At 48.3% G+C, this 14625-nt stretch overlaps 1 protein-coding gene across 3 annotated transcripts in view; it reads left to right on the forward strand.

Annotated features, from left to right (window-relative positions):
* Window positions 1-14625, forward strand: part of PPP4R3B (protein phosphatase 4 regulatory subunit 3B) — an 820721-nt gene that overhangs the window by 463836 nt on the left and 342260 nt on the right. For all 3 annotated transcript variants that reach the window (XM_069608059.1, XM_069608058.1, XM_069608060.1), the window contains exons 10-11: window positions 3443-3481; window positions 3667-3825. In XM_069608059.1, coding sequence (XP_069464160.1) covers window positions 3443-3481; window positions 3667-3825 — 198 coding nt within the window. The remainder of the gene's footprint in view (window positions 1-3442; window positions 3482-3666; window positions 3826-14625) is intronic.

A 14625-nucleotide genomic window follows, 5' to 3' on the forward strand; every position in this document is an offset into this window, starting at 1 on the left:
GTGATGCGGTCTGCTCTTCAGCGCAAGCCATTTGAGCCACTGGCCTCTGTATCTCAAGTGGCTAACCCTGAAGACTGTACTGCTGGTTGCGCTCACGTCAGAGCGGAGGATTAGTGAGCTGCAGGCCCTGCCGGCTTGTGCGCCGTTCACTGTCTTTCACAATGATAAGGTGGTCCTTTGCACCCATCCAAAGTTCTTGGCGAAGGTGGTTTCTTCCTTCCATTTGAACCAAATTTGCCTACCGGTCTTCTTTTCTAATCCTCAGTCAGTCGCAGAATGGTCACTGCACTCATTGGATCTGTGGAGGGTGCTTAAGTTCTACCTCTCACGGACAAAACCGCTCAGGAAAAGAGGCTTTGTTTGGCACGTATGGGTGCACATTCCCTGGCACTCCGGCCTCTAAGGCGTCCATTGTGCGTTGGATGGTTCTGCCCATTTCTGAAGCTTACGCGACCCTAGGCAAAGGTGCCACCGGGAATCCACGTGCATGTGGTGATTGCCATGGAAAGGCATGCATCGTGGGAGACCGTTAGCAAGGCTGCTACTTGGACCTCGCCCTCAGGTTTTTGCAGGCATTAGTCTTTGGACATCGGCTCAAGGAAAGACACCAAGTTTGTCTACCGTTAATCTCTTGTTCACCACCCAGTTGGTTTGTTTTGGCAGAATCACCCATAAGGATGGAGGAAAAGGGACGGGACGTATGAGTATTTAATGTTACTCACCATAGTGGCTACAATACTCAGTCCTTAGTCTCCTTTTCTCCATACGTCCACCCCCCTCCACTGCTCCCCCCGCTAGTAGTTGATGGATTAAAACTGCAAGTACATCCAGGTGTACAACACTCCGATGTGTTGAAAGGGGTCTGAGGTGAGGCGCCGGAGGGCAGGGCCTAGACGGCGTGCCTACACCCGGTGCCGTGCCCCTGCACACTATTGTTAGGCAGAATTGCATGCAGTACCCTCTGGGACCACCACATACAATTAGGACTACAGGTGTAAGCAAAAAACAACCTTTGGAATAAGTCTGTACTACACAATTTGTGGTAGCGAGCTGAGCAGCCAGGCTTATCTCAAGAGGGAATGTTAGGAGTACAAGAGGTTACACAGAGGTCTTACAATCACAGTGGTTCAAGTAGACACTTACACTCAAGGTTTCTTGGTAAAACACTTATTAATTTACTACAGTCATTTAGAAAACATTCACTAGAAGGAGGCAACTTAATATTATACACAAACACACTTCAATATCAAACCAATAAGTTTCTGAACAAATTAGGCTCCCCTGAAATAGGAGCAAAATGGCATTTGTTACTTTCGATGGGAGTAAAAAGGCACAAGTTAGCAGAATAGATCACAAATACTTTCTTAGGCAGTGCAAATAGTTTTCGACTCAGTTCAATAGGCCTAGGCCAAAGTCAATGGACTAGTGTCTTGGATAGGAAAGAGCAGTTCTTGAAGTAAACAGTAAAGTCTTTGCCAAAGTTCTCAAATAGTTTGTACGAAAAAGAATCATATGTTGGGGTCAAAAGCTGATTAGGCCTCCAAGTTGGGAAAGTTCCACAAACTTTTATCGCGAGAGGTGTTCTCTCAATTGGGTTGGCACAGTACCTTAATATGAAGCAATAGATGCAGCTGAAGATGTTGGTTGCTGGCAGGTCCTGCAGATCTCACTGTTCCTGAGCCTCAGTCGTGGGGACAAGAGGGAGGACGTTGGGGGACTCCTGCACTCTACGGGATCGTCAGCAAACACTGCCAAAATGCAGTCACTTCAGTTCGAGTAGCTGTAATTCAAGCACACAAGCTGGTGTCCTTCCCCCTGGTTAATCCTAACCAGCTCTGAGAATGGTATCCAGGTGGCTTACGAGTTGATTGGTCCCACCAACACCTTGAAGGGGCTTCTCTGTCGAGATGAACTTGGCAATTCGGACCTGCAGCAGGGCTTCACCGGGCAAACCAACGGTCCAGGAGTTGCAGCAGCCATCCTCTTCGGTTCTTTCGTTCCAGTGGTCGACTCTGCTTTCTAGTCCAGGAGACTCACCTTTTAAAACGTTTTCTCCCATTCATTCCAGCCTAGCTGCCACTCACCCAGCAGCCTGGCTGTCCTTGCCGGACAGTCAGCCAGCCAATCACGCCAGAGTGCATTTGGGCCTCCTAGGAGACTAAGCACAGGGAGTTTCGGGCACCCCCCTCCCTTTGTGCCCACCCCAGACACTGACGCCTTGAGGTGATCCTCAGTCCTGAAGCACGCCAAAGGCATAGAAACGAAGGGACCAAACCTTGTTTAGCGTGCAGAGACAAACACTAGAAGGAACTTTCCAAAATGAAATGGCGAAAGAAGACCGGGACCCGTTTTAAACAAAGGGGCTTAAGGCGCCATCTTGAAAAACATGGCTCCTGTGATTTTTAGCTACCGTGTTCGCGGTCTGGAAAATCATGGTAGTTCGTTGTAACACCACTGCCACCAGCGATTTCGATAGCAAAGGGTAGTGTTAGACTGCTGCATGAGTTTCTAGAAACAGGGCATACTAGGTAGCCCCTCAAGCACTCTATAGGAAGATAGTGTGTGCTGGGTCTAGGAATTTTAAGACTATTAAAGTAAATGTAACCTTACCTTCTCTGGGAAACAGTAGTTTATCCCAGATAAGGTATTTAAACCTTTGGGAAGTCTAAAGACATCCCTGTGTCACTGCACTGAGGGCGCTGTGCAATACACATGGAAAGATGCCTATGGAGTTATCTTAAAACTCCATAATCAAAGAACACAAGTAAAACGCATCAAAATACATGAAAGAGAAGGGAAAAAAGGCTCGCGCTCTTTCCAGGTAAAAAAAAATCGAGTCCTCAAAATCCAGCAAAGTTGCTGGGGGTCTCTAAGGTGAAGGGAATTGGCACATTTTTGAGAATTCTCCCTAACTATACTACATTTAAAGGCGAAGCTCACTTTTTTTCACAGCCTATAGGTTCCAGTACCGTCCCTTTACTGGTCAACACCCTTATGGATGGAGGAAAGGGGACTGAGTACTGTAGTCACTACGGTGAGTAACTTAATTTTTCATACTTGGTCCAGTCACACACTAATGAGACTTGTATATCCTAACTCTCATCTGGAATACAAATTGACCTAAGCTATCAATTACATTTGTTCAGAATAATAGTTTTCCATAATAAAGATCCGATTTTCATTCTGTATTTTGTGTCAAAAAATTAAAGTAAAGGGCCATCTGAATCATGCAACGCGTTTCTCTCGATGTGCATTCAACTTGCAGAGTATTCCATGCAGAATCTAGTTGACTATACAGGTCATGTAGTAATGCAAGTCATCCTTTATTTTCAAACTGGTGACTGTGGTAAACTCCTGTTTTTCAAAATGGACTGCACCTTAAGTTACTGTTATTATTTTGCTGAGCTGTATAAGCTAATTTTTTCACAATATTCTTTGTCAGATGCAGTTATTGGATCAAACAGCAGCACGATTTGTCCAGGTAATTTTATTCATACATTTTTTAACTTTTTAACAGGCTTTGTTGACTCACGTTTTGACAGTGCACACCTACAAGTATCAGTGTTTTAGAAAGTTGCTAACAATCTTCTAATAGAAATCAGTCTATAAATACTACTGTAGCGCATTATCATACTAATGAATTGTTTGTTTTTCATCTTTCTGTAGATAACTATCAGACAGCACAGTTGCTTGCCCTTATTTTGGAATTACTTACCTTTTGTGTGGAACACCACACATACCACATAAAAAATTACATTATGAACAAAGATTTACTGAGAAGAGTGCTAAACTTAATGAATTCAAGACACACCTTTCTGGCATTATGTAAGTACGACATGAAAAATTAAATGGATCTATTTTGTATTACTTCCTCATGTTCCTTCCTCACTCTCACTTTCCTCTCCCTACCTCTCTCCTGTTCCACAAACTGGGGGAAGGCTGCCTTTCTTGATAACTGCTACCTGGGTCTCATTTGCATTCATTTTCTCAAATTTCCAAACTGATAAAACAGTATGATTTAAAACAAAAGCCTAACTGTCTTATTTCTTGTCACCCCATCTTTGTCTTGACATGTAATTCTTAATACTTGTCCACTGTTACGAAAGCATTTGTTTGCCGATTTCCTCCCATAGACTTCTATACGGCACCCTTTATTTTTGTTTTAGACTCCTTGAATCACATTTTGGGGATTTGGAAGCCTTATAAATGACTTCCCTTGCCCTTTTGCTCATTCTCATGGAGAAACTCACTGGTCCCCAAGACTATCAGTACTATCAGGATTTTAACACAGGAGAAGCAGGCGAGTGCAGCCGTCCCCATTGCACCCCCATTTGCCCACTTTATTTTTTTTAAAAAGTGTTCCCAGGCCTCATGCGCCCTGTAATCCCCGGCGACAATTTCCTGGTCTCCCCTCTCCCTCCCGCCTTCCAACCCGCCCACCACTTCCCATTGGTGAATATCCTGCTATCTGGGTCTAGCAACCCGCTCGCTGCCACCTGCCCTCCACCCGCCTCCCGAGTCCACCCCCGCCCTGCGATTGGTGCTATTTACGGTCTTAACCGACCTTCCCAGGACAGCCCTCTGCTCAGCAGCCCCCACGGCTAAGGGCAGCTCCTACAGAGGCGGCTCCAATATCTGTCTGCAGGTGTCAGCAGGGGAAGCCAAGGAAGCCAGCAGACACCAACAAAACTGAGTGTGGCATGGGTGGGGGGGTAGAACAATTACTCTACTCCAGAAAGCTGCTGTCACTCTACCTTACCTTCAATAGCATAGACTGCCATAGACTCTGACAATACATACTTAGGAAGACTTGTGACCACAGTAAGTGGATTGTAAATGTTGCCTTGTGATGCATATTAACTTACTTGCCAATTTTAGCTAGTGCCACACCTGTAAGGAACTGAACTTTAGCTTGCGCCACATCTAGGTACAAATGTGATGGTTAGCATGTGCCACACTCAGGATTTTCAACTTTAGCTTGCGTCACATCTAGATAGAAATGGGATTGTCAACATACACCAAACTTATAATTCTGAACTTTAGCTTGCGCCGCATCTAGGTACAAATGTGATGGTTAGCATGTGCCACACTCAGAATTCTCAACTTTAGCTTGCACTGCATCTAGATAGAAATGTGATTGTTAGCATGCACTACGCTTCGTTCTGAAATTTGGCTTGCGTCGCATCTAGATGGAAATGTGATTGTAAGCATGTGCCACACTCAGGATTCTTAACTGTAGCATGCGCTGCATCTAGGTACAAATGTGATGGTTAACATGTGCCGCACTCGTTTGGAATTCTTAACTTAAGTTTGAACCGCATCTAGATAGAAGTGTGAATGTCAGCATGTATCACACAGATGGAATTCCATAATTGCAAGGACAGCAATGCCAACTAACCAACCAACAATTTCATCCCTCTGCATACACCTCTCAAACTCTAGCCAAACACAACCACAAACCTAAAACGCAGCAATCCGCACAAACTTCACAACACTGCAACAACAAACCACACATAGACTTGCACAACAGCACACAACTAGCGACCGTAAAACACCCCAAGCCCAGCCAACGGACCCACCGGGCTGAGGCTGCCAACAGTACATCACTGGTCTCTTGCACTTTTCCAGATTATTCCCACTAAATCCCCCCCCCCCCAACACCCCCCCCCCCCCTCTGCCCCGTCGTCGTCCCCTTTTTCAGAGCCGCTAGAGCGCCAGGGGACCACTCCGGTGGTGGTAGTGCACGGTTCAAATATCCATTAACATTAACAGTACTGAGAGTGTATGTCTCTTGTTGAGAGAGTATGTCTCTTGGTGAATTTCTTGTATTGTTACAATTTCATCATCGCCTTGAAGTTCCGTTGGGGTACTTGTATCATTTCTTTTTCTGTAATGGCTTTTTAGTTTGTCAATGTGCCAAGGATGTGCTGGTGGCAGCAGCGCATATATTTTTCAACTGTTTATGTACTTTTATTTGTGCACCTTTGCATTTACCACAAATAATTACCAACGTTAGGTAGCAGCCGAAGATGGCCGTGCCACAAGGTTTTCGTTTTCCCTTTGGCCATCTTGCCCACCTTTTCAGGTTTGTAAATACTGTACATGTTAGACTGGATTTGTAAACTCTGGTTTGTTGGACAGATGTTTAGGAGGCCAACCTAGTTAATTTGAACAGGCACAACTCTGGGAGCTGTAGACCAACCAAGGCACCATGGAGAGTGGTCAAGGCTAAGTCTCAGGAGAGCTGAGTATGGTAAGGGGTCCACAATGAGTTCAACACAGTGAGCAATCAAGGATTAGACTTGGACAGGTAAGTAGAAAAATGCCCAATTACTGGACAAGACGCATACTATGAAAAAAAGACTAAAAACTGGTAGTAATATCACACAATACTAAATAGTAAAATACATATGTACATTCACAGTGAGTTGGTGTAAAACATTCAGTTCACCCCCATACCTGAAAGGGAAGTTAAGTAAATAATTATTACACCAACCTTCCACAGGAATATCAAGTCCAACCCCAAGTTGTATGGGGCCTTGTGCCCAAAGGTTCACAAAGTTGCCAATATTTTTGGGGGTCGGAAAAAGGTTCTAAAAGCCAGGACTACATTCTGGTGGGTAAGACTGCTCCTAGCTTTTGGAGGGCTTTTGGCAACCAGTATTGCCAAACAGTTGTCAAACAATTCAGAAGTTCTCAAACTGTTAAAAGGGCAGAGATGGGGGAGCAGGTAAGTACCACTGTAACTTAAACCCCCTGACCCCAAACCACCATAATCTGATGATTTGTCTACAGATTTGGCAGGCCGCTAGTAGTCAGAGGTATGTTTTCCCAGCATTGGTTCTGGTCTTAGAAGTCCCGGAGCTGCGGGTGCAAGAAGAGTTCCGGCCGCGTCCAGGAGCTGTGTGCAACCTTTTCGAAGGGATTGGTTCCACCGACGTATTCCACATCTATGACAGGTAATCACCACAGCTGTGCTCCTTTGGAAAATGTTCTGTGTCCTGCGTTGATTACGTCGATACGCTGTCCTTGAGGGCCTCCGTCGAGCCGATGTCACCGAATGTTATAAGTAGGACGCACGACGCCCGTAGCCTCAGTTCCGTTTTTTCCGTGAGCGTGTTCGCTTCGGAGATCTCAGCGCACCTCGGTTCTTCTGTTACTTCTATCGGTTCTTTGAACTTGGTGTTTTGTGTAACAGATATCATGTCTTCTTGAATCCTAACCGTGGTGTAGAAGAAGAAGAAGTGTCGGGACTGCGGTTCCAAGATGTCACTTACAGACCCGCACAAAGTCTGCCTCTGGTGCCTCGGCGAGGACCATGCCACCGATGACTTTGACGATTGCCAGTCGTTAACGTCGAAGGCCTTGCCGGAGCTGTTGGGCAGAATCCTGTGCAGTTCCCTTGGGGACCACTGCAAAAAGATTAAGACTACAGGAGTAAGCAGTAAACCCAATTGGTAGCAGTCCGCACCACCCAGATTTACCTGGTAACTGTGGCTGAGCAGTCAGACTTCTTTCAAGAAGAGTCGGGCAGTATATAGAGTATACACAATAGGGCTAAAAACACAGTAGAGCAAACAAACACTGACCAGAGCTTTGTATAAAAAGTATATAATTTATTTAAAACACTTTAGGCAATATACTAGCACTCTAAATCAAAAGCAAGTTAAAACAGTCAGGTAAAGTATAGACACCTCCCTTGATAACTATCAGACAAGTCAGAGTTAAAACACCACGATTTGTTAAAACAGATGTGAGCGCGTAACCTGATGGCACTCCAATAGTTCAGTTAAAGGGAGAGAACAAGGCAGAGCATAGAAATAAAACAGGTTCCAACACTTTTATGAGTTCTCAGCAAGGGAATAAAGGCAGTATACACTGTAGAGCCAAAGTTCATTGGCCAGGCCCACTTTAAATGGAGCAAAGCGAAATGTGCCCAGGATCACATGGTTTAAAATGCACTAAAAGTCTTTGCAGAATGTTCAAAAGAGGTTGGGGCGATTCAAGAAGATAAAGTTAGAAGGTCTGGGGCCAACCCAGTGGGAAAGCCAAGGATTTAAGGGTCACCTTGGGCAAACCGAAGAAAGGGAGGCCAGGCAGGACACAGTGCCTTAAAGAGAGAGGAAGCTCCAGCGGTGGCAGTTGTTCCTGGCAGTGGTTGCAGTTCGTTGTTTCGACCAGGGGAAGAGAGGATCTCATCGAGGCGGAAACATGGAGTCGTTGCACTGCACAGGGATGAAACCAGCCACGGAGTTAGTCGGTAAAAGGTGCGTTCCTTTTATTCGCGGTCAACGTGGTGAAGCATGGCTATCCGGCTGCCGGGGTGCTTGGCACGGGCGATTCGACCAAGAGACGTCTTTGGAAGGCGAAAGGAGCGAACTGGTTGGTCCCACCAGCTCAGAGGAAGAAGACTTGTCCAGCAGAAGATCTTCTCTTGTCGTTGGGAAAGTGCCGGGTTCGTTGCAGCAGGGCTCCACCGGTGGTGTCGTCGTTGCAGATGGCTCAGCTTCTTCCCTCTTCGGATTCTTGGGTCCTGTGACGACTTTTGAAGTTCCAGTCCCAAAGGCCCTGCTTTTATGCAGAAAAACCCCCATTCAACAGCCTAGCTGTCACTCAAACATGTTAAGTGGTGAGCCGGGCGACTCACCACTGGGCCAATCAGAACAGAGTGCGACTTGAGTTGCTAAGGCAACGCAGTCCAGGGTGCCAATTCCCCTCCCCACACATCCTGTGGAACCCAGACAGAGTGGCACCATTTGGAGGGCTTATTTTGAGAAGCCCGCCAAAAAGTGGAACAAAGGGCTCGACCTTGGTCAGAGTTAGAGACGGACACGAACGCCATTTTAGAAAAGAGTTCTGGCAAAAAGACCCAACTGTTCATTTAATATTAAATAAACCGGAGGTATCTTTAACATTGCACCAAAAAGTGGTGCGTTTAAAATCAATGGGAAAATCCCATAGAGAATATTCCGGTGGAATATTTCGCGTGGTAACCACTGCCACCAGCCAGAAACTCGACAAGGGGGGACTGGACAGTGTCCCCTTGAAAACCGACCCAGGGGCAATATGATTAACACCTTCCAGTACTTCCACAATATTATGGTTTGTACTGGTTCTGTTCACAATTTAGGACTCGTAAAGTCAATGGTGACTTTACATGCCCTGGGAGACAGTAGTCCGTCCCAGGGTATGGAGTCTATGGTGGGGGGGTCACTTTGACACCCCTGTGTTACTGCACTGAGGGTGCTGTGTAACACATACACAAAAACAGATGATATCCTATGGAGAAAGAAACCCCATAGCCCATAAGCACATACAAAGTCAATGACCTACCTCAAATTATGCCTAAGAGTGGGAGGAAAAGAGTCTCACTCTTAGCAGGAGAAAAAAAACAAACCCCAAAAATCCAGCAAAGCTGCTGGGGGACTCACTAGGTATGAGAAATTAGCCTTATAAGAGAATTCTCCCTAACAGGAGCGGAAGAAGCTGACTGTAGGTAGGGTTTCCAAACTGCGTAAGTCAATCTGCTGGGCTTTCGACTGATTATTCGAGGGGCGACTCTCTGACGTCGGCATAAGTCCAGGGGATCTCAGTCCCAGTGGGTCCCGCCATTCCTCTGCCTCTTCGAGGCACTCACAGAAGCACCGTCACCGGTCACCTTCCTCGTCTGAGGACTCCTCCAGACGGTGGGTTGCTTTTCCCAACAAGCATTCCTCTCCTGCGGAATGGGATGCATTTCGTACAGAGATGGCGATTTTCCTATTGCAGGTCTCTGTTCCGTCTGTGCTTTCGAAAGAAGCTGGCAGGGATCGTGCTAGGGCCACCGCTCGCACGCTTTCAGGCTTGGCTGGTCGGCGAGATCATCGGGAGCCTTCGAGGTCCCGATCGGACAAGGTGGATCGCTCTAGCTATGCCCACTCCAGGTCCCGGTCCTCGACGCCCTCAAGACCAGCAGAACCTGTGAGGTCCACTAAGAAGACATAGATGCCATCAGCACCATGTCCGTCGAAGGACTCTCTCGAGGCTCCGCCTCCGAGGAAGCCATTGCGCCACGCTCGACGCAGATTCCATCGAAGCCCTCAATGCCTTTTGTCAAGGCTTTACCGGAGGTACCCCGTGCATCGGTGGAAACTGAGGATGGCCCTGAAGAAGTCAGTGAGGCCTGCATTTGAACCTTTTTCTGTGCCTTTGTCCAGGGATTTATTCCAGCCTCTGGATTACATCTCTGAGGTGGATGAAGGGTCTGATGAAGGTTTGGTTCCTGATGAGGTTCCTGACGAACGCTTGTCTGGTCATAGCCAGTTGGAAGACCTGCGTCAGTCTTTGCACGATGCCAGTGGTCTGGACACCTCGCTGGATGGTGGAGTTCGGTAGGCCTGAGCCTGGCACGCACGCCGAGTCTTCGTACCGGTGTCTCATGTCAAGGGTGACAGAGTACTTTGGGCGGGGGGTGGGGCAGGGGGGTGGTAGGGGCAGAGGGGGTCTGGACCACCAGTGGATTTTCTGCAGGATGACCTGACAGATATCCTTGACCAAGGTCCACCCACTGACCCGGTGCTGCCATTTCATATGGCTTTACAGAGAATGGTGGTGGCGTCTTGGGACTGCTCCAGAGAGTCTCCCGGCAGTGAGCAAGACGTCGAAAAAATACTGTCCAGCCAGTAGCGACCCCTGCTACTTGACGACGCACCCCACTCCGGAGAGTTTGGCGGTGCAGGCGGCTACGGCCCTGGCAAAGCAGGCGTCATACCCTACCATCCCTTCTGATTGGGTCGACAAACGTTTTGATGGCTGGGCGAAGAAAGTGTTTTCTTCAGGGGGGTATGGCTTTACAGGCAGCCAACTCCGTGTGTGCCTTAGCACGTTTCACTCGCACTCTGTGGAATTGTGTCTTTGGCGGCTGAACATATTACCGAAGGGGAGGAGCGGGATGGTTTTCTTGCCCTCGTTCAGGATGGCAAGGATACCATGTGTGAATCCGTCCAGTCGAGTCTGGACATGGCAGACTGTGTCAGCCGGTCCATGGCGGCGAGCACCGTGATGTGCAGATGTGCGTGGTTGCGGAAGTCGAGGTTTGCTCCTGACGTACAAGCCTGGTTTCTCAACATGCCCTTTGATGTACATCTTTTTGGCAGCAAGGCTGACGAGAGCATTTAGGGGTTGCAGACCTCAAAGGCTGCAGCAAAGTCGTTGAGTGCTGCAATCCGACAACCTCCGCCTTTTCATCCTAGGGGACAGCAATGGAGGGGCGGTTCCTTTCGATACTACTAATCTTTTGGTAGATCGAGGGGAGCGGCCAGTCAAAGGGGCCAACGTAGGTGTACCAGAGGTGGAAAGCGGGTTACTAGAGGTGCCAAGGCCGCTTGAGCAATTGCCTCTTTGCCCTCAGGCACTACCGCAGCCGCTTCAGCTCAGTCATGTGGCCATGTCCCATGGATCGCCGGTTGGGGGGAAGGCTCACGCAGCATCTTGTAGAATGGCGTGCCATTACTTCAGATGTGCGTGTTCTGGAGATCATAGCCCACAGCTACTGTCTTCCTTTCCGGCAGATGCCTCATGACAATCCTCCAGGGAATCTCTTTGAAGAGTCCGGATCCGCTCCTTGCGCTGGAAATTAAATCCCTGGTGGAGAAAGGCACCATAGAACTGGCGCCTGTAGCGGAGAGGAACAAGGGTTGGTATTCCCCATATTTATTGATCCCGAAAAAAGACGGTGGATTGAGACCCATCATGGACTTGCGTGGTTTGAACAAGCTCCTCAGGAAGGACAAGTTCAAGATGGTTACTCTCTCTTAAGTCCTCCAGGCCCTTCAACTTCTGGACTGGTTGGTGTCTCTCGACCTCAAGGATGCTCACTTTCATGTGCCGATTCATCACAAGAAGTACCTGAGGTTCGCGGTTGGTGACTCGCACTTTCAGCGTCGGGTCCTGCCGTTCGGATTGACCTCCGCCCCGATGGTCTTCACCAAGCTCATGGTGGTTGTAGCGTATCTCGGGAATGGGGGGGGGGGGGATTCACGTCTACCCCTACCTGGACGATTGGTTGATCAGGGCTTGCTCTCCCGAGCAAGTCCTGGATCATCTGTCAGTCACCTGACACTCCCTTCACAGGCTGGGCTTCTCCCTCAACTTAAAGAAGTCCCACTTGACACCCACCCAGCAGCTCCAGTACATCGGAGCAGTGGTCGACACATCCCTGAGGCTGTGTTTTCCTCCACAGGTGAGGGCTCATCACATTCTGCAGATGGTGAACAAGTTTCAACATGCCCAGAGTCTCCCGGTGTTCGAGTTCTTGAGGTTGCTCGGCCTCATGGCATCCTGCATTCTCCTGGGGCCAGAGGCAGGCTGTGGATTAGATCTCTGCAGTGGGCTTTCAAGATGCACAAGATGTCACAGTTCTCCGGCAGGATGTCGGATCCCGTTCAGGTGCCGCCCTCGGTCTCCCAGGATTTTCTGTGGTGGGCCGTCGAAGGAAATCTTATGAAGGGGGCTCCATTTTGGCTACCCTGGCCAGGGGTGACGATTGTGACACTCATCCCTCACGGGATGGGGAGCTCATGCCAACGAGTTGACAGTCAACGGTCGGAGTCCAGACTCCATATCAATCTGTTGGAGCTGAGGGCCGTCTGTGCAGGGGAAGAATGTCCTGATTCTGACTGACAATTTAGTGGCCATGCACTACCTCAACAAAAAGGGTGGGGGCAGGGTCTCTCCCTCTGTGCATAGAGGCGATGCAACTCTGGTTCTGGGCCATCCAGCAGGAAATGTTGATCTCAGCAGTTCATCTGGCCAGAGATGAAAAAGCGGCGGCGGACGCTCTGAGCAGGCAGAGCACGGTCTCTCAAGAGTGGGAGCTGGCTCAGGAGATTCTCCTGGAGATCTTCGGCCTTTGGCGGACCCCACAAGTGGATCTCTTTGCCACCAGTGTCAACCAGAAGTGCGAATGATTCTGCTTGCGTGAATTTTCTCCAAGAGGAGCCTCAGGGAACGCGTTTGTAGTGGAGTGGTCCTTCCCACTGCTGTATGCGATTCCTCCAGTCCCTGTCATTCTGCAAGTGCTGCAGAGGTTATGGAGGTTCGGTTCCTGAATGATCCTCATTGCTCCGGCATGGGCCAGGAGAACGTGGTACACGGACCTTCTCGACATGTCCATCTGCCCTCCATGCCGTCTTCCCTACCGAGACGATCTGCTCTCACGGGAGGGGGGGTCAGGTTCTCCATCCAGAGGTCAAGTCCCTCAACCTTTATGCTTGGCTTCTGAAAGGTTGAGGTATAAGGATTGGGACCTCCCTGAAGACGTGATGGAGGTATTGCTTATGGCCAGAAGGCCTGCAACGAAGTCCCTGTACCGTTGCCGTTGGAGGAAGTTCTGCGACTGGTGCAGGGTTAAGAATGTGGATCCTTTTTCATGTGCCATTCCTGTGGTTCTGTCTTTTTTTTTTCTTTTGTTAGCCCACAAGGGCCTGCAAGTGGGTACCATTAAAGGTTACCTGGCGGCGCTGTCCATATTTAAGCGCTCGTCTGAGGAGTGTTCTTACTTTAAAATTCCTTTGATTTCTCAGTTTTTGAAAGGGCTCACTAATGTGTTTCCACCATCACCTTTCCAGGTGCCCGGTTGGGATTTGAACCTGGTTCTAAAATTCCTAATGGGAGCTCCGTTTGAGCCTTAACATTCTTGTCCTTTGAGACTGTTGACCTTAAACTGTATTTTTAGTTGCGGTCACTTCCGCTCGCAGAGTGAGTTAGTTGCAGGCACTTTCCATTAAGCCACCCTTCACAATGTTCCATAAGGACAGGCTTGTCCTTAGGGTTCGTCCTCCTTTGCTTCCGAAAGTTGTGTTGGAATTTCCTTTAATCCAGAAGGTCATTCTTCTGGCGTCGTATCCTCCTCCACATCCTGGTAAGGAAGAGGAGAGGCACCATAGGTTGGATCCTAGGAGAGCTTTAAGTTTCTACATCTCACGCATGTCCCGGGTCAGAGTGGACGATCAGCTCATTGTAGGATACGCTGTAAGGCGTTTGGGACAAGCTGATACTAAACAGACTTTGTATAGATCGATTATCTTGACAATTTCTGAATGTTACCGCTTGGCGGATAAGGACCCTCCGGTAGGCTTATGGGCCCATTCTACTAGGGGTGTGGCTGCCTCTACTGCCCTGCAGAGGGGTGTTCCCATTCGTAACATTTGTGAAGCAGCCACATGGCCCTCTGTCCATACTTTTGTCAAACACTACTCCTTAGATTCTATCCATGGGCAAGATTTAGCCTTTGGCAAGGCGGTCCTCTATTCTGCAATTTAATTGGCATTCTAAAATTATAAATTATTTTCCCACCCCCTTACGTTGGAACTGCTTTGGGAGTCTGTCATAGATGTGGAATACGTTGGAGGAACCAATCCCTTTGAAGAACAAGTTACTTTCTTACCTGGTAACATTCTTTCGATGGGATGTTCCGATGACGTATTCCACATTGAACTCTCCCAACCTGCCCTTCTTAGCGATTGCAGCTTCTGTTTCCGCAAGGCTTTCTGTAGTCATACTGGCAGAAGATTGGTGCCACACGTTCTTGGAAAAAAACTACAAATGAGGCTACGGGCGTCGTGTGTCCTACTTATAACATCCGGT

This window comes from Ambystoma mexicanum, chromosome 4q (genome assembly GCF_040938575.1).
Source record: "Ambystoma mexicanum isolate Mex_15411 chromosome 4q, UKY_AmexF1_1, whole genome shotgun sequence".
Lineage (NCBI taxonomy): Eukaryota > Metazoa > Chordata > Amphibia > Caudata > Ambystomatidae > Ambystoma > Ambystoma mexicanum.